Source organism: Lonchura striata, chromosome 3 (genome assembly GCF_050655825.1).
Source record: "Lonchura striata isolate lonStrDom1 chromosome 3, ASM5065582v1, whole genome shotgun sequence".
Classification (NCBI taxonomy): Eukaryota; Metazoa; Chordata; class Aves; order Passeriformes; family Estrildidae; genus Lonchura; species Lonchura striata.
In genome coordinates this window covers 66,535,482-66,561,138 of record NC_140705.1, presented here as the reverse complement: position 1 = coordinate 66,561,138, position 25,657 = coordinate 66,535,482, and the positions used below count along the sequence as shown (strand labels likewise).

Genomic DNA, 25,657 nt, shown 5'->3' with positions numbered 1-25,657 from the left:
TTTAATGATGACAGGTGACAAATTCTCAGTTAAAAATAATTTTGCACCTGAAATTTGCTTATGATATTTCTAAATTAATGTTCTATGTATGCTTTAGAGGATCTAGAATGTGAGGATGATTGTATTCTTCAAATCTTCCAGGCTGATCTGGATATATCACAAGTAGAAACACAATGAGAAAACTTACTAAAATAAATTCTAGGGTCTCTTTAATGCACAGTTGCCCATGTCTGAGACAGAAGCGTAATATTTTCTTAGTAACTGTCACATACTGTTATCAGAGGCTTATTAATTTTTGTTTTAGCTAGCATAAACAACAATAAATATTGTACTGTGACTTCTAGGACATACTTCTGAGACTGTTACACAATTTTGTAATTCTTGTGTGACACTCCTACAATATTTTTACCCTTAGTACATTTTATTAGTTTATTAGAGTCTGTGGAATATGAGAACCTTTCAGAGGGCAGGGTGGCTGTGAAGTTTCGTTGAGGTTTGAGGGATAGAAACTTGGTCTTTGCTTTTTCACTGTCCATATGCAGGGAGGTGTGCTGGTTTCCTGCTGGACTTTGTGAGAGAGTGGCCCACTCTTAGCTGCTGTGGAACGGCTGTGCCATCTTTTTGGGATGGCTTGGTTGCTGTTATTCCCACGGCACCACACCCCTGCACTTTTCTTTCTACTGCTTTTTGCTGGGTGGGCCCCCGCAGGGGCTTTTCCCAGGCTCTGCTTCTGGGTTTGGTGTCTGCAGCTTTTCTCAGGGGCCAGGGATGGCAGCTCTCCCTGTGGCTCACCAAGCATGCCCCCACCTTTCCTGGGGGAGCCCTGGAGGCTCTGTCTGAGTCCTCCCTATTGCACAGCCTGACCACAGGTTCTTGCATGGTCCACAGGTCCTTCAGATGTCCTTGTTCTTGTCCTCCAGCCAGGGCCTTGGTGGCTCTGGAAGGGAAGGCATCAGCAGGCCCAAGCTTCCCTCCTGGCCTTTCCTGAGCACTGTTTCCCTTGCTTTGCCTGGCAGTGCTCAGGAATGGGGCAGAAACAAGCCCTGTGGCCAAGGTGAGCAAGGAGGACTCTGCCCCTGGCACACCTGTGCTGGCCCATCCCAGGGCATGCCACTATTCCCTGCTCAGCCCAGCCCTCCAGGAGCCTGGCTGACAGCCCACTGCTTGCTCTGCAGGCAAGGAGGTGCAAACGAGGTGTTCCTTACCTGCTCACAGCTTGGAGAGGGGAGAGAGGTTTCAATATGAACTCTCTACCTGGCTTTTTCACACTGATTTGGGAATGTGCACAGCATGTCAGACAATAAATAGATGTTAGACTTCATATTGATTTTTTTTTTTTTTTTTTTTTTTTTGCCTGAACAAGAGTTTTATTTAAATGCCTAGTGAAAAAATATCAAATTTATTTCAGTGGGTTCTGGACCAAGTCCTAGCATATCAAGCACTTGCACATAATACACTGTGTTTATTTATCTGTTTCAGATGTTGAGCTTGACATATAAATATGATATATACTGATTTTGAAAAGAGGTGGCTTCCTTCAGCTTGTGACAAATTCTGTTTGGAAACAATGCATAGCCTCCAAGGGGAAACTTGAAGAATAGAAGGCAAGCACCCCTGTACAGTCTGAGAGAGTAAGCTATGAGAGAGTAAGTCTGAGAGAGTATGCAGCACCAGAGCAAAGAGTACCAAATAGATATGCCTGTGGGCCTGCAAGGCACCAGCCAAAGTCTGCACATGCCTCAGAAAAATATGAGTTTTTAGTGTTATAAGTGAAAATTGATCCAGCCAAATTAAAAATAAAAATGAAAAAAATTATTTTGCAATCAAATTCTATCTAGCCAGCTACAAGGAAAGAACAGTGCTGAGGCTGGGATCAGCGCTGGGTGTGCAACAAAGAAGTCAGCCTCAGCAGAGGTTTTCCTCTATGCCTACACACCTCCATCCTGGCACGAGTGGTTTTTATAGGGAAAATTCCGCCTGAGGCCAGGATTTCGGCAATCAGTCCTTTCTTCTATTCAGAGTCCCATAGTTTGATGAGATTTCTTTTTTTGGCAATGTCCAGAGTTGGTGAATCCCTTAAGGAAACCCTGCATTCACATGTATCTGTCTGGAGGATTTCCATTATATCCCTCTCGGGTCATTCATGCGATGATCAGTGCCTGGGCGTCCATCCTCAGGCGAGCCACATCCCTTTACTTGTAAATCGGGTTTCAACATACACCAGGTTTCCCCTGTGAGGGTCAGGGGGGACTCCTAATACAAACATATATACTGCAACAAATATTCAATATCACATATATCATACTAGAAATTATATCTACTACACATAACAGTAGTGTTTCCTACAAGCAGCTGTGCCCTGCCAGCATGATTCTACAGCACAGTGAAGGCACTGGGATGCGTCAGCTGTGCCAGATGGGAGCTCTGTGGATGTGAGGTGCCCTGCACAGCTCATCAGTGTGCCAGCACATCCTCCTGTGCCTCTGTTGTCAGGGTTCTTCCACCACGCTGGGCACCCGAGCACCTGAGGTGCTCAGTTCAGCTACAAGCTGGCAGTGTCCTTGTTCTTGTAATGTGTGGCTCTTACTAGCACGTGGCACAAAAGACTGAGTGGACTGCCTGCACTCCTTGAGCAAGATCTTTGAGGCCTTACAGCAACCTTGAAGGGCACTAAGTAAAGCAGATGCTTTACGTACTTTAGAGGGAAGCTCTATCTAGTGAACAAGAATTAACCTAATATCATTATTTCTATGCACCTTCCATAATTGAACAGATGGATTACATTCAAATATCTTCCTTTTTAAATGATTCCACTTATTGCAGTCCTTAGCTGGTGCCTGCTCCTCATTGATTTTAGAGTCACTAACTAGATGCTTCATGGTCGCCAGCTGTGTGAGGAAGAGGGGGGAATTACGTCTCTCAGTGGTAAACGCTTGGGTCTGTCAGGTTTCCATAATTGTAAGTCCAGCTTCCTGTGCTTGGGCACAACATTTCAGAATGACTCAGTAGCTTACAAGAGCGTGGACTGGGCTAAGGGCTGCCAGGGGCACGGTGCATTCACCACCCCTGGCGGTGTTCAAGGTACGACTGTGTATGCCAGTTATCTCTCAGCGTGGGCTCGATCTCAGAGGAAGGTCTTTTCCAACCGAATTGTTCTGTCTGAAAGTATACAAGGAGCTTGCATATCAAAGAACATCCTGCCTTAATGTTGAGACATTCCACGTTTTCCACGGCGCGCGCCCGCAGCGCTGCGGGGCCGGCCCGCGGGGTCCTCCGCGCCGCCAGGGGGCGCGCCGCGCGCGGGGCGGGCTGCGGCGAGCGCGGCCATGGCGGTGCTGCTGGAGACCACGGTGGGCGACCTGGTCATCGACCTGTACACGGAGGAGCGGCCCCGCGGTACGAGCCGGGCCCGCCGGCACCGGGCTGGCCCCTGACCCCCCGGGCTGGCCCCTGGCCCCCCGGGCTGGCCCCTGATCCCCCGGGCTCGCCCCTGACCCCCCGGCACCGGCCCGCCCCGCACCGGCTTTCCCCTCGCTCGGGCCGGGGCCAGGGGATGCAGGCAGCGCTTGCGGCCACAGGTGTAATATCTGCTAAATCCAGGGGCCGCCGTGAACTTCTTTATCAAGTGTTTGCAAAGAAACGGAGAGGGGGGGGGTGTTTCTGTATAACGGGCCGTGTTTAGGGTTCTTCGAATCGCTAGAAAAGATTTGTAGGAAGGGATGAAATGTTACGTGTCCTCCGAGCATTTCTCTTAGCGCTTAGAGGCTGTACCCTGAGAGGTCTCGACGCAGTCTGCTCCAGAACCACTTTTCTGCGCGTTAGACTACGACTCTGTTATATCTGTTATTACTGTAACTGGAATTTCCTTTGTAAATGTTGGTATGATTTCTTGCAGCTTGTCTGAATTTCCTGAAGCTCTGCAAAGTCAAGTATTACAACTATTGTCTTATTTATAATGTACAGGTGAGTATTCTCAGTTCCTTTTTTTTCAGTTGGTTTAAAATCACAAACATGAAAGCAATACCGTATGTATTCTCTTTTGTGACAGAGGGATTTTATTATACAAACTGGTGACCCCATGGGAACTGGTCGTGGAGGAGAATCCATATTTTGGTAAGTGTTTATGTATAAAAATTATACATATCTATGTATATATCTATATATGTATCTCAACAGAGAATTTTTGTAAGGGAGTAGGAGTTCCAGTTAGATTGCCTTCAGCTTTCTTGGGGCAGAATTGCAGGTGAGAAATAAAAATGTTGATGAATAAGCTTCTTTGGTTTTCATACTTAGATACCTTTTTAATTTCTATGCTGCCTTTGGCCATTCACTATATTTTGCCTGGACATGATTCTGTCTCTGACCTTAGAAGTGAAGTTATAGGTAACAGCTTGTACATACATTTTTGTCTGTTTAAAAGCTGGTAAATAACTATATGTTTGGTAAGAAAAGTATAATGACTAAATGCTCTGTAGAAGACAGAATCTATTAGCATTGTGAATATATTTATTATTCAGTGCTATATATATCTAGGTTTATTTGAAGGCCTGATGTAAATGTGAAATGTAAAAAAATTGTGAGATTCGTTTAGAGTTTTACAATGTTTGGTTTCCTCACTTTTAAAAATTCCTTTTTCTTGTAACATATTTGTTATATGTGTGCTAAGAAGATGCAAGTCTGGGTAGGTAAACTCGCCAGACTTGCCTATCTCTGCACACAAGTAAATTAAGTTTATTTTGATACGGTCAAGTCTTCTAAGACTTTCTGATATGGCAAATTGTGAAGTACAGTGTGATGAGAGAGTGGCAGATCCTGTCTGGCAGTAGCATGGAGAAGGTCAGTTCATCTTTTGTACCTGTTTGTTTCTGCTGCAGTCCATGAAACTGGAGTTTCTGTTCTTCCAGGCAAAGTTTAATTTTAATCGTCTGTTCATAGAGGCTATCTCCTGCTTAGCAGAATGAGTTTAAACATAGTACTATCCTTACATTTGGGCAAATATGGTTATTGATCATGCATCCATCAGTTTATGGAGTGAGACAAAATAAGTGATAGCAGGGTTAGACATAAAAAAATTTAAAAGAATGCAACAATTTGCTATATCCTGCATATACTAAATTACTGTATGTAGTCCTGTCTGTATGATGAACTCATTTTGCACATAGATGTACTGCTTTTCTGTTTTTCTTGGGAGATAAATCTTTGATGTAAATAACTGCATTTTTACAGTGTGGAGTAACTTACTTTCGTAGAACCTACTTAAAATGTGTAGCTCCTTCATGCCTCAGAAAAATGTTTCATACTGTACTTAAAAATATATAAGTGTACCCTTCCCACCCCACAAAAGGCCTCTTGAAGTGAAATGTCCAGAGAAATATTTGTTGTTCCTTGTAATATAAACTGTGGAAGTGTACAGGTCTGTAAATATGTTCATGGGTGCAATGTAAAATCTAGGTTTATTTGAAGGCCCGATGTAAATGTGAAATGTAAAAATTTTTTGAGATTCATTTAGAGTTTTACAATGTGTGGTTAGCTCACTTTTAAAAATTCCATTTTCTTGTAATGTATTTGTTATATATGTTTTTTTAGTCAACTGTATGGTGATCAAGCCAGATTTTTTGAGGCAGAAAAAGTGCCAAGAATCAAGCACAAGAAGAAGGGAACTGTGTCAATGGTGAACAATGGCAGTGATCAGCATGGATCACAGGTCAGCACATGGTGTTGTTACATTTCTAAAAAACTAAAATAAAAGTTACAGGAGTTGACAAAAGCTGTAGAACATTGACACTGTCATGTCAATAGCATCTTCTTGTAGAACAGTCAAAAGGCATGTTACAAAACCCACCATAGCTAACTATTTTGCATAGTTTTCCAGGTGCATATGGGTATTTGGTTACAAATAGAGGAATTAAAATGCTCATATTCAAATCCTGTCTTAAATTAATTTTATTTGCTAGTACTCAGTCCTGTATTTTTCCCTTTATTTATTTCTCTCTGTTAATACTTTGATGTGATTTTGCTAATGTATAAAATGGTCAGGAAAAAAATTCTGTAGTTAAATGGAAGTGAAAATTAAGGAAACTGAGTTTTGAAATAATGTTGACATATTCTGGTTATGACTCTGTGTTAGTTTTGAAACTGAAATCATAGCACAGTTTCTCCTGTATAGTTGCTTGAAAGTTCATTCATAATGTAAGTTTGCACTTTTACCACAGTGCTGGTACAAAACAGTTTTTGAAAGTGGTCTTGTTCTCTTTGCTGTTCACACACACAGTTTTTGCTGTAGGTAGTTATTTTTACTTATTTTGTAAGGTTTTTTTAATATTTAAAGCTCATAGAACACTATTATTAATTAATTATTTTAGGTGCATTGCCACTTCTATGAATTAAAACACCTTACTTGTAATAGCCATGTATTTTAATAAGAGTGATTTTTAATAATCAAATAATATTTTTTTAAAAAGGTAGGGTTTTATTTGAGCTAGAGCTTGTAATATATACAAGTAATTATGCTGCTTCCCTGCATTGTATGCATAAAATGGCATGGTTGGGGTATTTAGGAAAAAGAGATTACATTTTTATTTATATTTGAGATCCAGCCTGTTAGTGTATATGTAGGCATGTGGGAATGATGCTGATCCCAAGAACATTATTGCAGCTTCTTCCTTGGGCAAGAAAAATTCCAGAAAGGAGCTACATGGAGTTGCCTTACAAGTATAGTGTAGCTTAGTGTAACCTATACCAAATACTAACCAGTCTTAAATGTGTTGTAGAGAGAATGAGGTGTGGGATGTTACCAGTCAGACTGTAAAGTGTGGGTGCAGCAGTTGTGTCCTGTTATTTGTGCATATCTGCCTCTTCCTCCCTCCTCCATTATGAAGTGCCCTCTACAATTCGTTACTAAATTCTCAGCTGGTATCAATTTTCGTAGTTTCAGATTTGTGATAGGATACTTTCCAGTGCCAGTTTGAGTTGATCTAAGTCAGTGTGTTAGTTCTTCTCTCAATGCTACTGAATCCTGTTTTTCATAAGAAAAGGGTTTGTGGGACAAAAGGAAAAACGTGGATATAATAGGCAAAGATAGTAGTTAAAGATAGTACTATGGGAGTTAGGTAAAGATAGTACTAGGGAGTTTTTGCCAAATTTATGAAAAAGTACCTGCTGAATGCTGCTTGGTGAACAGGTGATTTGAGCTGAGCTCACACAGGGTAGCCTTGCTCTTTCAGTCCTCTCCCTTTCATCAGCTATGATGCCAGTCACAACCCTTGCTGCTCTTGCTTGCCAAACCTCCCCAGCAGAGAGCTCTCTGCTCCTCCAATGCCCTTGTGCCTGATTACCAATTCAAACCAGTTCACAGAAGAGTCCTGTGAGCTGCTCCTGCAGAGAGAGATTTTCTCAGGTTGTGACTGTGAGCTGTACATTGGCTCACCATGTTCTCTGAGGTAAGAGAACACGGTAAGCCAACGTACATGGGAAAATGGCAAGAGGTTTTCCTCCCCCCACTGAATTCAGTGACAGTGTGTTAAGGTAGAAAAATTCAGGTTGTATTTTTTTTTATTTACTGTTCCTAGTTTTGTATCTTTTGTAGTTCCTCATTACCACAGGAGAAAACCTGGATTACCTTGATGGTGTACATACAGTATTTGGAGAAGTGACAGAAGGCATGGATGTATTGAAGACAATTAATGAAACCTTTGTAGATAAGGATTTTATCCCATATCAAGATATCAGGTGTGACTGCTTTTAACTTTACTTTTTGAGGAATACATTATTATTAAATGAATTTACTTCTTTTTGAAAACTAGATGAATATCATGTCAGGTGACCTGTATGTGCTATCTTAAATAGTGGTTAAGTAAACAAGTACTAAATAAACAAGTATGTACAGAAATCTTTAGCATGTTGCCCTTCCAAAAGAATCAGTTCTAGAATTTATAAGCACACAGGATATTTGGCTGTTTGTGATACAACTGAAATTTAGTGGGGCTGGCTTGCTGTTAGTTGGGTAAACCAAGTTTTACTTGCCTGTAACCAGTGCTGATCTTGATTTTGTTTTCTGTAAGGATAAATCATACAGTAATTTTAGATGATCCCTTTGATGATCCACCTGGCTTGTGCGTTCCTGACCGCTCACCAGAACCTACAAAGGAACAGCTCGACGTGAGTGTTCACAACAGGGGAAAGTTGGAAGAAATCATTAAATAAGTTTATCTCAATTAGTGTCCAGCACAGATTTGGCCAAAATAAGAAATCAGTCTTCAAAATTTTGTGTCTCAAATCTGTGTCCTAAAAGAGCTATGCAATTTTTCATGTAAAAGGTGTTCTTCTACTGTGCCAGCTTGAGTTCTGATATATCAAATGCTTGTCAGTTATTTGGAGCTGTTGCTGTGTTTAATCAAATACAGCTGCTTAACCTTTCAATAGAAGGATAAAAACGTGACTTGGGTGCTCTCCCCTATGGGTTTGGTGGAGTTGTGTTTGAAAGCTGTATTTCAGTTTTCTATTTACAGTGTAGATAAGCAGAACATTCGGAATATTTAGTGCTGGTATTACTGGTTTTCTGTATACTCTAGTAGAAGTCAAAATATAACTAACATTTATTAATATTGAAATAGTTACTGCTGCTTTCCTTTTAAATGTGAATAGGCTATGTTTCAGTGGAAGTAATCTTTGTCATTCTTAGAGTTATATGTGAAGGCACACATACTGCTGTAGGCTATTTGTTCAAACACAAGGAATTTCCTAAAAACTAACTGCAAGCATGCAGTTACATACTTGTATGTGAGAAATAGTATATGTGAGATTATTCCCTTGTATGGAAACAGTTGTTTCAAGTAATGAGTTAATTAACAAGAGAGAATATTGATAATTTTTAAGCTTTATAGATACTATTACAAGATTGAAATTAGGGTTTCATAATATGTGTGTACAGTGGTTAATCTCTGATGTGCCTTCAGATATGTTAAGAATAAGGTCTTTAGTAGCTCACTGCCAGCAGCATAGAGATGTGAAGACTTGTACTGAGTTTTTTCCCTTATAGCCTGTCTGAGGATACCCCTTTTAGCATAGAAATATCTATAAGAAAGGCATTCAGAGATGCTGGTGAGGAGAAAAAAAAACAACTCAAGTCCTGCATAGGTATAGATGTATAAAACCAAAATTATTATTGTACTATATGCTCTGTTTAATGTCTTGCTAGACACAACATGTATTTGCAGTCTTCCTTACCTTCATTGTGGCAGGAGTTACCTGGAGTAGAAAAGAGTTGACACTTGTGGTGAGATGTTGAGTAGGTGGGTATATATAAAAGGATTCAGAGTACCTCACTGAATATCGTTCACATTAGTCACAGAAGTTCAGAAACAGTTAACAGTGCCTGAAATGTGAGGATAACATCTTCTCTTTTTTTCTTTTCTTCTAATCTAAGTGGGAAGAACAGAATAAAAGCCCAGTTCTGCAGACATACAGTGCTTAAGCATTTTTTGTGTCTTGAGGGATGATGGGAAAGGTCATCCAAGTAATAGTTGGAAAGTGAGAAAGAATTTTTGGCCATGGCTTGGTAATAAATAGGCTTTTCCTTCACTTTTCAGAGTGGCAGAATAGGAGCAGATGAAGAAATTGATGACATGAAAGGACGGTCTGCAGAAGAAATAGAAGAAGTTCAGGCAGAAAAAGAAGCAAAAACTCGTGCTATTCTTCTGGAAATGGTGAACATCTTTCTGTATTATCTTTTAGATCTTATTCCAGTGTGTGTGCATGTTAAGTCTAGGAGGATTCGTACTATTTGTCTTGAAATTACATATCTGGTGATGATGTCATGTTTCAGAATCTGCTGTTAAATATCTGTTGTACAATGAAAGGATTGAGCATGACCGCTCATGTTGTGGTTTTCTGATAAAACCGGTGATACTTCATTGTCAGAGTGGGCTGGTGGAGGCTTTCTAAAAACTTACTAGAAATGCATCCAATTAAAAAATGTAACAGACATAGTATGCTGCTGGTATACCTCCAGTCCTGGAAAACTTTTAGCATGTGTGGGAGAGAGCTGAGTTAATTTGTGACAAACTCCTCCCACTATGTACAATGGTAAACTCCATAGTAACAAAAATTGTGAACAGAAGTCCTTTTTTTTTTCTTAAAGAAAAAAGAAAAGTAAATAAAGAATAAAGAATTGAAGGACGAGTGAATCCATCTCACTTGCTTACAACTACCAAATTCAAATTTATGGTGAATAGTTTGCAGCAGAGACTAATTCCAAGATCAAGCCAGATCTGGCCACAGTGTTGCAGAAGATTTGAAGATTTGTAGGGACAAAAAGGGTGCACTTCTACCTTTTAGAACTGTCTGTTTGTTATGCTAAGACTAGAAAAAGCAAAGTAGAACGTATTTGTGAACTTTCATGAATTCTAGCAGTGGAATTGCAAATAAAAAATACATTTTAGGTACTATAGAAAACACTTTCTTTTGTGACACTGAGTAGGAAAAATACTTTATTAAGTTTGATTTTGTGATAGGAATGTGAGAGCACACAGAAGATGTGTTCCCACTGTGCTATGTTGCCTGTAGAGAGCTTTAGGCAGAAGGTGATGAACGTCTTCTTTCTGTATCCCAGGTGGGAGACTTGCCAGATGCAGACATCAAGCCACCAGAAAATGTACTTTTTGTTTGTAAACTGAATCCTGTGACCACAGGTGAAGACCTGGAGATAATATTTTCACGATTTGGTCCCATTAAAAGGTAATTATGATAAAAGAGAAAACCTTCTTTCTTGAAATTGAACTTGTTTCCTCCCAGTCTGTTTGAGTTTGGCTGTAAAGGAGTAGTCTGGTGTCTCAGGAGATTTTTGCTCTGTCTGGATAGAGACCACACCAATGGGGATACGAAGGCAGATCTAGCTAGAGGAGTATTCTGTCCCCAGCAGTGGTTTTAAGGAAAGCCTAAGGAAGTGTAGGAATCAAGAAAGCATATGACACTCCTCACTGCCCCCCATCCTGTCACTCAGCAGTTTTTAAGTCAGATGCTCAAATGAGCTGGGTAGAGACTCTGGGTTTTCCTTTCCTGTGGGAGTATGTGTGGTTTGGGATAAAACACCAAACATCTGATACACTTCTTGTAAGGTGTTCCTCATTCCTGCTGCCCTTCTCAGTTTTGGCCTTGGCTTTTAGTAGTTTCAGCTGATTCCTCCTAGTACTGGTATCAAAAGATCAGATAGACAATGAAATCTGCTTTCCTACACTCCCCTATCCTACACTCTAAAGTTATTTTTTTTTCTTTGCTAAGAGTACTAACCTACATATACATGCTTCTTCATAGTAGAGCTATAATTTTGTTTCATTTTTCTTGTTCTTTTCCTGTTCTTTCGTTTTCATCTCAAGATGAGAGAACCAGAACTGCACACAGTTTTGAAGAAATTACAGATTTATAGTGGAACAGTTTTGTTCTCTCTTTTACTCTCAACTCCTTTTCTAGTGAATTCTAAAGCTGTTTTTAACATTGGGTTTGTTTTTTTGTTTTTTTTTTTGGGATTTTGGGTTTTTTTACAATATACAGTTATGGTTCAACCCATGCTTATCTTGTTGCGTGTTTATCAATTCAAAGATGTTCCTTACGCCCTTGCGCTTACTTTCCCCAAAAGCCTGTGGTGCAGGAGTTCATTAGAATTTGCAGAGGGATTTCAAAAGGCTTAATGGAACAGATCATCATCATCACCACACATGAGCCTATTGAGTCTGTTAGAGCATTTCACTTAAGTTTATTCAGATGGTCCAGAGTAGGTGCTGTATATTCAGCTGGATGCTAACTTTGTTCTGCTTGAAATTTCTAGCAATTTGTGCAGCACTGGCACACAGGCCTGCAGGCTCCCAGATCCTAAACTACACTGTCTCTGTCTGTGGGTGAAATTGGCGTTGTGTGCCACTCTTACAGCTCCAACATGATTTCTCTATGCCCTAAGGATTTCTAATTTTTCGTTCCTCTGTCAGAGCTGTCACTCTTCTGCAGTCTTTCCACTTTTAGATAGGTTCTCTGAATGATCCATGGGGGAGGGTTCTTGCACAAAACCATTCTGCCTTCTGCTGCAAGGAATTCCTATAGCTTGTCTGAATAGCCTTATGGTCTACTATTTTTTATTTCTCCCCAGCTTTTTTTTTTTCTTTCAGCCTTGATCATCTTTTGATTGTAGATCCTGATTTGTCACTTCCTCGCTACATGTGGGGGAGGTCTCACATTTATTCTTACCTTAATGCCACATATCCTGTCCTTGTTGCCTTTGTGCCCTCCTTCAGCATCCTGCAGTCAGAATTTACGTCGAGTGCAAGAGTTTTGTAATACTGATACAATAATATATTGTTCCCATTTTACACTCCTTACTCAATACTTTCAGGCTTTTTACTTTTGCCCAGTGGCCTGTGTGATAAAAAGCTGGGCTGCTGAAGAGGTGCGTGCTAAGAAGAGAAAGTTTGTCACAGGATGTTGTGTAAACTTTTGCTTAAAATGAGAGAGAAAACAGAATATGAAATTTCTGGTCTTGCATTAGTGAAATGCAAAAAATTAAAAACAAAGAGTAATGTTGGAAAATATATTTTGTTTCACTGATTAGAAATTAATCTCTAGTTTTGTGCTTCATGGTAACCACGTGTGAGTTCAGTGTAATTGTTCAAAGCAATGTCTCATGCATTTTTTCTTGCAGTAGGGGGTCTCAGAATCAGGTGTTTTAATACCTTCAAGGTGTTTAGGTTTTGTGGGTAGGGGTTTTTGGTTATTTTTTTAACTCTTACTCTCCCTTTTAAATAGTACTTCCTACCCTACAGTTTTTTGCTCTAACAGTGTTGACATTTTAATTTCGTATCATTTTTTCAGCTGTGAAGTGATCCGAGACTGGAAGACTGGTGAATCTCTTTGTTATGCTTTCATTGAGTTTGAAAAGGTATGGGTTTTAGGTATGAACTCTATGTAGATCCCCCTTGTAAAAGCCCCTTTTGGCATACTTCCATTTAGGAAAAACACTGACATCTTCAAGTGTGGAATAGCTAATATTTTCTCTTACTGAGAGAAACTATAACTTAGTTATAGAAGTTGTAGGTCCTAAATGAGGCAAGCATGTAAGTCTGTCTCTGTTTGAGCAGCCAGTACAAAAATATACTTAGACTGTGTTGAAACCAGTGTGGGGGGATCGGGCCCTTTTTTCCCCTGAGTGCATTAAATCTTCAAAGAGTTGAAGAAAGGAATGCTAGGAGCATGCAGCATGAAGAAAGGATGGTGTATGGAATAAGATGGATCCATGTATGCAGTAGTTTTTTCTTCTGGGCTTGTAAATGATGCCTGCTGTATCAACGCTGCTAGTCTTACTGTGAGATGGATGGCAATAGTTCTCTTGGTGGTGCATAACTTTATGTGTGCTGGTATCTTTCATCTGTGAGGATAACACTGGAAAGTCTTCTCACTTTTATTTAGCCTACTTACATAGTTAAAATGGAACTTTATCAGTTCTAGTTTTTTTTTTCTGAATGCGTTACATGTGCCAGACGTGTAGCTGGATTAGCAAATTTTTTAAATAGTGAAATGAACTGAAGAATTGGGAATTGAAATGCTGATATTCAGGCAAAGCATAACTATTTCTTTTGAAAAGGTGCAATTTAAGAACTGTGGTGCTTTAGGCAATTTCAGAAAGAATTGTATGCCACTAAGCAGTTGAATTTGTGTTTGAGCTTTTCTGTGAATATTCCTGTGAAATAATCATGACTCAAGATTTTTCCTGGTTAATATCAGGAGGAAGACTGTGAGAAAGCCTACTTCAAGATGGACAATGTGCTGATAGATGACAGACGGATACATGTGGATTTTAGCCAATCTGTTGCAAAGATTAAATGGAAGGGAAAAGGTAAGTATATTTGCAATTCTTCAATCCTCATAACTTAATAAACTGTGACTTCTAAACTAAGTATTATATAAAGAGTTAGGAGTTTAAATCATCTCATCTTCAGGCATATAGATGTTCCTGGTACTGGAATAAATAGAGCAAACACAGTTGTTAGTTCTTCCCTTCATTTGTTTCATAAGAAAAAGTAGAAGGGTTTCCTACTGTTAAATGAACATTGCATTGCCACTGATTAACATTTTAGTCAATGTAATTTTGCCACCAAAACATTTTTTTCATCTCAAACTTTGGAAATTATTTTTTCTTATATATTACTTACTAGCAAAATAATATGCCAATATATTGTTATTTTCTAGTTTCCTTATTCACTGTATGCCAGTCAGGTGTATACAAGAAAAGGTCAGTATTCAGGCCAGGGATTTCTGCTCTTCATCTCCTGTAGGTCAAACATACTGCATGGCAGACTGTATGTTACAAAAACCCGGTTTCAGATGTTTGAGGATGTTTTGGGAGGAAAAGGGTGGTGGAAGAGGTGGATGCAGTGGTTATTTGAATACTGTGGCATGAGCAAAACACTGGACTTGGAGAGGTGTCTGTGCATTGCATTGGTGACGTTCTTGTGTGTGGTCTTCTAAAGATGCAGTCAGCCCTCAGTTGTTGGCGTGCAGTTTCTCCGGTAGGGTTGTGGCCATGAACACTGAGATACTGGGACTTGTTCTGCACAGAGCTGAGATGACTCTGTATTCTATCTATACTAGGTGCTCTGGTGCATCCTGTATTGACTGCCTACTTGGGAAACTTTATCTGAGGTCTAAATTGTCCAAAATATTGGAAAGCTAACTATATTGTCGTTTTGTGCTTATATGGTACCCAAAAAATGACCTTTCCTCCTCGGTGATGTTTCCTGGCCCGTGAGTGTTGCAGTTCTAAGCGTGGCCGTGAGAGGGCAGCACGTTGCTGTAGTCCGTTGATCCCTGCATTGGTGCTTCAGGGAGTGGGACTGAAATCCATCGTGTCCCTCTTTAAATCCAGACTAGAACATTTTTTGTCATAGTCTTCCATTTGAATTCTTGAGCTGTAGCTGTCTCAGAGGTCTCCCTCAGTGCGTACGAGAGCAAAAAGTCATTTAATAATGAGAACAGTCTGTGGGCTTTCATGGTAACAGAATTTTAAGTAGTGTGATATAGGACCTCTAATAGAAATGAGACTAAGCTAGCTGCTGAATCCTACTTTGTGATCCTCTTTATGTGTTGTCTCCACTGGACATGAATGAGCAGAAAGCTGGGTATTGTTTAAAGGAATTTGCAAGCAAGAGAAGGACAGAACATCACAACTTGTACTGCTCTCTTCTACTCTGTTATGCAGATATCAGAACTTCTGGAACTGTATCCTGCTCTGGAGCTCTCTATGGTTATAAAGAGCCCCTAAATCATCACCAGAACTTAATGATGGTTGCGGGTCTTGGTTGTGTTTGTGGTTAGAGTGAAATTAACATCTTTTTTTGTGGACAGGTGGGCGGTATACCAAGGAAGATTTCAAGGACTATGAGAAGGAACGTGACAAACCTTCAAAATTTGCTCTGAAAGAAAAGGTCAAACCAAAGCAAGAGTATCCTTTTGTTTTCAAAGGTACTTTTTGAATTAAGTAGAATTTATGAAAACAACCTGGAAAAAAACTTATTTTTAAAGCCTGTCAATTGGATGTTTGCCTTCTAGCTCATGTAACCATTTGGTATTTGAGATGGAATTTAATATTTTGTGGTTTTCACTTTGATCAATTTAGTCAAATCAAAATGTGCTGTTTCACTTCCATGTTGTGTGCAGGTAAATAATGTCCCTGGAATGACATATGACATAACAGAGTTCGTAAGTAGTTTCAGAGGGGACCTTCTGCATCCAAAATGAGACCTCTCTAGTAATTAAATAATACTCTAAGATTATACTTTGCTTGTGGTAAGCATGAGAGAAAACACCATAGCTTGTTCAGATATCCACAGGTAGAAAGGAGAGGAGAATGCAGCCTGGCTGTATTGTTCGACAGGACAGACTTCAGTCATTTTAGCACAGCTGATTTTTTTTTTTCCAATGTGTACAACTGTGTTCTAACTGAAATAAGTTTTAAGTCCTGGTAAACTCTTGTCAGATAAACAGAGATTGGTTTGGTTCCTGGGCTGTTCTGCTCTTTATTGATATTGAGAAACAGATCTGTCCTTAACCAGCACCATCAGTGCCAAGTATGACCTTGTGCTGGATGAGGATGTAGAAGAGTCTCACACAAGTCAGTCGCACTTGGCTAAAAAACAGAAGAAGAAAAAGCACCACCACTCCGAAGATGAGGATGATGACAAGAGGACCAAAAAATCTAAGGTACTTGACTCTTCATGCATTAACTTTATATCTGTTCATTGTTTTCCTCACAGAAGAAGCCAGGAAAAAAGTGTGAAATTGAATAAGGACATGGCCGTGCAAAGTCCTGTGTAACATACAGCAGTTGTAAACCTACAGAAGGCTGATGTTAATATTTGATTATGAAAGAGGGCTTCCTCATGGACTTCTGAAGCTTGGCGTGTCTAGATGGTTTTTTGCCAAAACATCCTGAAGAGGCAATGTAGCCTCTCATAAAGTAGGGGATCTTCAGCACTTTGAACCTGCTGTTCACATATTCCTAGCCATAAAGTAGTAGGTAATCATATTTCATGACTGTAGACTAGGTCTCATTTTCTTGCCCAACCATCATACATTGGGTTTTTCCTACATGGAGTTGGGAACACAATCTCTCCACATTATCTTTTTGTATTTGTTCTTAACTGTTTTGGAAGTGTTTGTGTAAAATCTGCACGTGGGTTTGCTTGCATCTAGAATGTGTAAGCCTATGTGCTGTGAGGCTGGGGCTGTGGAGGACAGCACCAGGAGACAGTAATTCTGTCATTCATTAGTTCCACTGCAGCCTGTCAGGACAGCACTCCCACATTTCTGTGAACTTGGGATATTGAAGACACAGTGTTTTGTGGAAACAAAGTCTGCAGTGAGAAATGGAGGGTTAACCACCACTGAAGTGAGTGTTAGGAAGAATTGAGCTAAGCTGGAAAAGAAAAAAAAACAAACCCCAGTATTTTAACAGTACCAGTTTTATGAGTGAGAACAAAGCTGTCTTCTAGCAATTTTGCAGAAAGTGAAAAAGTTTCAGTCACAGCAAATAGGGCTATTGTCCCATCCTGAGTTTTCAGTACTGCTGAAAGTTTTGGGAACACAAAGCTTACATGATTCCATTCTTATAGATCACTTCTTGCTGTGATGCTTGAAAATTATTTATCTCATGAACACCAGCAATTAAAATCTTTCAGTGCCAGCAGTGAGCCCTATTGCTCATTCATGGACCCGGTTTTTTTTTTACTTTACCAATTCAGTCAGTGGAATTCAGTGAGTGGAGGGGAGGGGTTTGTTCAGGTAAGTAAAGCCCTGACTGCAGCGTGTGCATAGAAGAGGTGTGGGCTAATGTTGGTTTAGACTTTTTCCTGTCTGGCCGATAGAAACTGTTGCTTTAGACTCCTTGAAGAAGTATGGAAAGGTATTTTTGGTGACAGTCTTCGTTCCTGATGGTTCAGAAATTACACCCATGGAACTGGCTGGTCATGCATAGCAGAGAACATTTTAAAATCACTTAGAAGTCTTCACCCCTGCAGGTGGCACAAGTGCTGGCAGCAGAAGGTTTTTAACATCTGTTCTAATAATTGCAAATGGATTGTGGGATTTCATAGCACACAAGCATGAATGAGAACAGAGGGATTCCTGGTGCTGTTTTCAGGTTCTGGAATAGAACATATTCTAATATTTGTCTGTGTGATCTCCTCTGTGTTTATATGTATCTTTTTTGTGATTTAGTCACCTGCTCCTGATGTGGTTTGTTCTTATAGTCTGCTGCTGCTGTGTTCTGATATCTTCTTCCCCACAGCTTTCTTCTCTCTTAGTCACCTTTACTCATTTTGCTGTAAGTAGTTTAGCTTTCTTATGCCCAAAATTACAGATGGAGGCTTACTTCTATTCTCTGATGGCAAGCATCATAGTTCCCCCTTGGAGCTGTGCAAATTAATTTCTGGGAAGAATTTTTCTTTCTGGATTTGAATATCCTCATTAGTGTGTACTGTACAGTGGGCATATACTGAGCAGTATGTACTCAGTCTCACACAGACTCATTATTTTGGGCATCACCTCTCTAGTGAAATCTGCAGCTAGCTTAGGTGACAAATCCTGTTTAGCATATACAAAATTTTGCTTTATTTTTTTACTATTCATACTTTTGGCATACTATGTGAAACTAAGGGGAAGTAGGCATGTTCCTGAGGTGGAATATATTCAGTGGGAATATTGAGTCCAACACAAAGCATAACAGCATGAAAACTTTGTAGTGAATGGTAGCATTTTTAGTACAGGCAAACAAAGCATTCTGCCTTTACCCTATTTTGTAAATCTCTGAATGTATTTGAGGTAAGAACAAGAAAACAAAACAACAGCAGACCTTCTACAACTCATCAGCCAAAGACCACAGCAGCCATGCTTCATACAGAAACTTCCACCATGAGTCCATAGTGTGGCAGAGATTTTAATTAAGAGAGATATGGGGCTTATAATGGGAAGTTCTGGCAACTCGAGCTGCAGTTGGTGCTATCAACTCTAGCTATGACTTGAAGGAGTTTTATTTTCTCAATAGTTTCCATGATGTTGAGTTGTTTTTCTGTTCTCTTGCTGGTGTTACTTTTTTCTTCAGTATATTTTGAGTCATCCTTTTCTTAGTCTGACACCCACTTCCTGAATCTTCAGCTTCTGTGTTGATGTTTCAAGAATATATTTTTGAGTCTTGTGCTGTTTGACTTCATTCCAGTGGGTAGAAGAGGTAGGATGCTGTGACTCGCTTTTAGTAAGTAACAGGATGTGGGTCTGGGGCAGAAGGGTGGACTGCCATGTGGTCTTGTGAATAGGATTTGCTGAGTTTCTTTGAATACAGGACATGCTTCCACCTGAGATCTATATTATGACTTTGTTTGCCTTCCAGTTTTCTCTGTGTATTTTCACTTGGATTTTATTTTTTAAGAGAACTGAATCTGTGAAGTAGTACGGCTTGTCCAACAGACTTTTGTGAGACATAGGGACTTTCCAATTTCAGATTTCTGTAGTATGGTTTTGGGAGAGGTTCTGATTTTTCTGGTTTTGGTTTCCTGCTTTTACTGCTTATTGGACACTGTTCCCTTCATATTCAGGGCCACGTTTTATCAATTTCTCCCCATAGAAAAGTCTCTCTATATTTGTTTGCTCCTTTTAACCTTTAACTACTGTATTTAATGTATGTAAGAGGTGGCATGTGTATTTTACTTCTGTGGCCTTGATATTTCTAGCTATTTCACCTGTGACTGCTGTTTAGCAAGTTCCTACTTTTGGCAAAATCGGCCATGAACTTCCAGAGAAGCATCTTTCCTTATTTCCTTCCTTGTGTGTTCCAACACAATGCTGGATTAAGAATTGGGGTGATCATCATTTACTCATTGACCAATGAGAGGCTGTGATCGTAAATTTGAGAAATCCAGATTTCAGCAGTAAGAGAGACCCTGTTTTAAAGTATGAATTTTTTTCTTCTTCTTCCAAAACAGTGTGGTTTTTTTACTTTTGAGCATAAAAATTTGGTTTCAAAATACCATTATTTTTAGTAATTTAGTGTGTTTTTAAAATAGACCATTTTCCATGCCAAAGACTTTAAAATGAAAAATCTTATAAAAGGGGAAATGTAACTTATGCTGGCAAGAAATAAAGATGCAATTCATTATATTAATTTAAATTACAGTTTTCTTCCTTTACATTGTGATCATATTAGCAAATGTGGTGACTTAGTTGTGTCACTTTCAGATTTGTCCTGTACACCTGTACCTTAAATGCTTTTGTGAAGGTTACTGTTGTCATTTAACACAATGCTTGTATGAGTTCTAATCCTTTCAGCAAGTTGTCCTTTTTTGAGGTATTCAACATGGCCTATTTGTCTGTAGTTTGAAATGTTCACTAAGCTGTTCCCTGCCCCCACTTGACCAGTAGCCTTGTCTCCAGTGTTTACTTGGTAGATTGTTCAACTGAGTGTTGCCCTGCTTTTCTCCTGTTTCTTCATGGGAGGAAGCTCCAGCAGCAAACCAGTTAGAAGGCAGCCATACACCAAGCTCTCCATTTGGTTTTCTGGCCAATATTTTTTGTCTTGTTCCTGTCTACCTCTCCACTAACATGTCCATTATCTGATATTTACTTAGGCCTTGTCACATAGGGGCTTGAAACCTATTGGCTTTTTCAGACATACGGAGAGTGATGCTTTTGGGTACCAGACTAGTAATATGGCTGTGCATCATTTTGAGAATGGATGGACAAATCTCTTACAAGTAGCTGGAAGCATCACTGAGACTTTTTGGTGGATCCAGATTTTAAAATCTGTACTGAAATAAAGTCTGTCAGTAAAGATGTGGAATAGGCATTTGGCCACCAGTGAGATTACTGTAACCCAGCAGTAGCAGAATGTTTTTGTTATAGATCAAACCTGTGATTATTCATGTGTCTGTTTATCCAGAGGGTTTGTGTTGCTTATTGTAACCCTAATACTTTCAGCATTATCAATGTAATTCTAAAGGTGGTGTTTGCTCTGGGAACCACCCCAGTCACTGGCTTTCTGCATAAAATCTCTGTTCACTGTTTTTCACTGTTCTTCCAAATAAATGAAGTTTGCTTGTTAGTACATGGAGTATAGGTTTTGACCATACAGTTGTGAAGGCTGCTGTCATGGTACATCCTTAGAAAAATAATATCTGAAATGAGGAAAGAAATACTGTGTGATTCAATGCAGGCATACTTCTTAAGTCATATTGATCTATGCTTAACACTGTTGTTTCAAAAACCCCATAAAATTCTATCTCTCTGTTAGCACATACAGTGATATTAAACTGTTAGGTTGTACATTTTGTTGAAGCCTAGAATTTAGGCCATTAAGAATTATTACAGGTAGGCCTTAAAATACAGTATGCATCTGCATAGTACTGGAATGCCTTATAGGGCTTAAACCAAAAGTTATGGAAATATTTGCATTGCTGAGGTAAAAAAATGTGAAATCCAAATGTAGCTTACAGACCTGTTTGATGCTCGTGAAGAGTTTGATAATACCCACCTGAATGGAATCCCTGATAGAACCAATTTTTGCTACAGCTCCTTAGGCAGTACAAGAAACATGCCTGACAGCCATTCTTTTTTCCGTAAACACCAACAGAAACTTACTTGTAAACTTACCTTCTTCAGATAGTTTCAGTAGGGTATTTTTATGTTAACATTTCAAATCATTGTGGATGTGAATGTCTTTAAGGTCATACCAGCTGTAGCTAAGGAACCAGCCATGCTCAACTTGTCTCTAGTTCTCTTTGTGCCTCTGTGTGTTCTCCCCTCTTGTTTGTAACTGCATTTCTGTCCAATTCCTTTGCCAGGATTCTGACCGGAAGCACGAAGAGCGCTGCAGGGAGAGGAGCAAGAGTGAGAAGAAAGACAGGCATCGGAGCCGCAGCCGCTCTCAGGAGAGAGATTACACTTACAGCAGGCAAAAAGACAAATACAGAGAAGACAGCCGAGTAAGAGACTGGGATAAAAAAGCAGACAGAAGCAGAAGTCCTAAGAAATCAAAAGACAAAGAGAGATCCAAATACAGATGAAAGACAAGGAAAATACAGAGGGGCACTAAAATAATAAATTTAATTTTTTTCTTTTGTGATAGTGTTTTTTCTATAATACTTACTGTAGTGTCTGACTGCAGTATGCAGTAAGATATTACAGCTTGAGATACCCTTTATTGGAACATGGTCTGCTAATTCTGAAATTCAAGATGAATTGCTGCAAATTGCTCTGCCATGGAGTGCTTGTGCCTGGATAGAGTATTTCAATGGAATATGAAGAAAAATAACTTCTTACTGATTCTATGGGAAGGCAGACATTTAAGGAACATAATCACTGAAACTATCCCGTGGCAGAAAATTCTGACTAGGCAGGCCTAGCGATAGCTGTAATCTCCGGACCTAAGCTGAGCAGGGATACTGAAGGTATATAATACAGAAACGTACTTTTCAGCAGCGTCTGCCCTGTCTTTGTTTTGTTAAAAACAAAGCTGGAGTCTAACATCTTTGGCGCTTGTGGTAATTAGAAAACAGAACAAAAAAACCCCACCTTCCTGTAATGCTGAAAATAACATAGAAAATGCTGTTGCAGAAGCATTGGTTTCTACACTTTGACATAGCTGAGGCCTGTTTGAAGGGGAATGCCTCATGCTTTGAGTCTCTTTGTTCCTTCCTTAGTTAGAAACCAGCTTAGAAACCAGCTCCTCAGAATTTTCTGTTGGATTCCTATACTTGCAACAGCTTAAAAGTGTGATGTAGACTCTAAATTGTTTTATTCTATGGATTTGAGTAAGTTTGAGACCTATTTTGATGTCACACATTATAGTTCCTTTAGTTCTTTGTAGTCTTGAGCTTGAGTCCAAGATTTAAAGTGAGCTTGACCAAATACAGGAAATGTACTTGCCTAAGAAGCTGCCTTTTGATGGATCTCTTACTTTTGTGTCCTTCAAAGCATAGAACCAGAAATCTTTTGTGCCCTTCAACGCATGAAACTAGGGCTTTCACAGCTGTCTCCTGGCAAAAAATTTCTTGCTGCCTGAGACCCTACAGAGGCTGGGGCCATTCTTGCAGTCTGAGTGAGAGCCCTCTGTCCCAGAGGAGAGGTAAACAGGAAACCTGTTCCTGGAAGTCTCCTGGGGAATCTGGGGCTGAGGACTGCTCACTTTTCCTGTCAAGAAAATTTCTGCCTTCTGTCTGAGCATAAGAAGATTCCAAGGAACTGTATTAAGTCAGGTTATGGTGCCTTTGGAGTAGTGCTATAGAAGCAGTAGGTTGTCTCAAGCTCTTCCTGCTCTTGGCCTGCTCTGTTAAAGAAACAAGGATTGTGCTGTTGTCCTGTTCTCAGTCCTGCTGTCCTTCTCCACACAACATTTTTTAACTTGGAAGAAGCACTGGCCAGATTTGACAAGGGTGTGGAGATAGTGAGGCACTTGTATTCTTGCTTTCTTTAGGAAATGGCAGTCAGAGAAACAAACTAAAGCTTCCAGCTGAGGAGAATGCTGGATTCTTGCTGAACATCACAGGTCCTCTTGTTGGAGAATTGTGACTTAACATCTCAGAGTTTCAGCAGCCATTCCTAGGCTTCAGCTAGCCCTCAACCACCTGTGAGACATAAAAAACTTACCAATGTTTAGAAACAAACACCCTATTTCTGGTGAATGTGCTTGCTTTTCTGCAGCAGAAATGACTTTTCTTTGCAGCAGGTAAATGCTTAAGAGGTGAAAATTTAAATAAGTAGTATATGGGAGTAAATAGTCCATTTTCATTGTTGGGCAAAGAGTCTTCAGAATTAAGGGTTAAAAAGTCAGGACATCCAAAATGTTTCAAGTTTCTGATTTTCAATATGCCTTGGTGCTGTTAAAAATACACAGTATCTTCAGATTAGTGAAATTACCTGTTTATATTTTTTAAGAGGAAGCTTTGTAGGTGTTCAAAAATAAAGTGATATTAATAGGTGATTAAATGACAGTATAAAAGCTCCCAATTTGGGGGCAAGTACTTAATTTTAGGGCTGCATTTCTAGTCTGGTCTGCTGACACTGGAAGGATCGCAGTTCACCTGGCACATAGATGGCAGAGCACTTGGGTTAGATGGGATTTACTCCTCCTGTCATTGGAAATTATGGTTGTGTACATGTGGTTCTTCTGGAAATGACACAAACTGAAACCACAGATATTTCCTGCTGTTCCTGTCCAGCCAGAGGTATTGGAGTGGACAAGAGTTTTTTTTTGCGAGTTCAAGAGTTGACTTGCTTTAGCCTAATGAGAAGTCATACTTTCCTCTCATTTCCTTTTTGTCAATACTATCTCCAAACTCAGTTTCACTATTGTCCTTTGGTGCTTATGGTAGTTGAAAAACAGAACCAAAAAATACAGCTTCTTCTATAATGTTGAAAATATAATTTTCAAGAAATGATATTTTCAACATTATAGGAAGTGTAGCAGAATCATCAACTTCTTCACTTTGACTTAGCTGATGCTTGTTTGAAGGGGAATACCTCATGCTTTTGGGCTCTTTGTTCAGTGGTTAAAGTCTTAAAAACCAGCTCCTCAAAGTTTTCTACTGGATTCCTTTACCTACAACAGCAAAAATGTGATGTCAACTCTAAACTGTTTCATTCTATGGATTTGAGTAAGTTTGTGACTATCTGGCTGTCATGTGTTGTAGTTTCTTTAGTTCTCCGTAGATCTCTTGAGTTTGAGTCCAAGACTTTGAGTGGATTTGGCCAAAACCGTGTTATGAATAGGACCTGGTGGCAGAGTACTAAAGGCAAGTGGGAGGAGGGTAGGTTGCAACAGATCTCTCTCTAATCCCATGGACATCACACAAGTCAGTGGAAGTAGCATAAATGTTGTATCCAAGTAGTTGGCATTGCAGGATGGGAGTTAACCCAAACCCAGTCGTGGTAACCCTGTATTCTCTGGAGATAAAGCTCTACCTGCTTGCTTCCACTTGTCAAAACCACACCCAACCCTAACAACCACACAAACAAACCAAACCAAATTCCCCCCCACTCCCCTCATCATCTATTAGTTATTTGGACAAACATTTTAAAATTTCCAAGAAGTTTAGAATAATTTCTGATTCTGTTGCTGCTGTTATCGTTGTCCATCTCACCCTCCTGTAGCCTGATTTTTATCATGTAAAACTTGGATTTGTTAGTGACAGGATTGCAGGTTTTGCTTGTAAGCTTTCTGGAGCATGGGTAACGTCTCTTCTGTCAGTCACCTGCTGCACACAGAAGATGTACAAGCAATTTGAAAAATGTTAAATTACAGTCAGATTTATGTAAATACTTGCTACAGGGCAGTAATTTTTTGTAAAATGCTTGGTCTGACCACTGATGGAATGTGCTTTTTCTCTGAACAAGCCAGTGTCACCTTGGTTAAATGTGGTAGCTGTGTTAAAAGGTACAAGCAAACTCTATGTTGGTTTAGGTCTTACGTGTTTACAATGAATCATTGATGCTGAAAGACAGTTCCAAGAGCCTTCTGAAATCTTAACCTGAACGGCAGTAAACTTTTGAACTTGAAACTTGTTTGGGACTTTCTGACTCTGTAAAAGGTACTTTTTTATTTGAAGCCCAGTGGAAAACAACTTGAGTCATAGCAGTATCTTGTTATATAAAAGGGGGAAAAATAGATATTTTAGGCCAACCAAGTAGGGATTCTGCTACATCAGACATTATGGATGGGGTTGCAATTTTCCAAGAATTTCCATTGTTTGCATGATTGAAATTGATTTTCTTATTATTTGTTCTTTCTGTTCTGTGATCAGATGCAGTGCTTGCTACAGTGGCATAGTTTTGGGGAGGTAGGAAAGGTGGTCATTTTGGCAAGCATGTAGAAATACCTCTTCTAAAGATAGTGGCTTTCTGCCAGTCTGAATACTGGATTGCCTGTCCGTAACTGAGCTGGTACTCTAGTAGGACCTGCTAAGTTAGTGATGTATGCTTTTGGGGTGAACTTCTGTCTCCAAGTCAAAATTTTCAGTGTCTCCAACAGGGAAAGAATTTCACTGGCAGAAATTCATCCAAATTTTCCCTAATAGTAAAAAACTGTAATTAAAATCAGGAGCATAGCTTATACTGTTGGGAGAGCTTGGCCTGA

The 25,657-nt window shown here is 39.6% G+C and overlaps 1 protein-coding gene across 1 annotated transcript; it reads left to right on the top strand.

Moving 5' to 3' along the window:
• The first annotated feature begins 3,306 nt into the window (after positions 1-3,306).
• Positions 3,307-25,082, top strand: PPIL4 (peptidylprolyl isomerase like 4). Its single transcript, XM_021527037.4, has 13 exons — positions 3,307-3,396; positions 3,896-3,963; positions 4,049-4,113; positions 5,587-5,704; positions 7,586-7,728; positions 8,061-8,157; positions 9,588-9,704; positions 10,610-10,734; positions 12,856-12,922; positions 13,765-13,876; positions 15,385-15,481; positions 16,101-16,239; positions 21,369-25,082. The coding sequence occupies exons 1-13, from the start codon at positions 3,327-3,329 to the stop codon at positions 21,588-21,590; spliced, it is 1,440 nt and encodes a 479-aa protein (XP_021382712.2). The 5' UTR covers positions 3,307-3,326; the 3' UTR covers positions 21,591-25,082.
• The last annotated feature ends 575 nt before the right edge of the window (positions 25,083-25,657 follow it).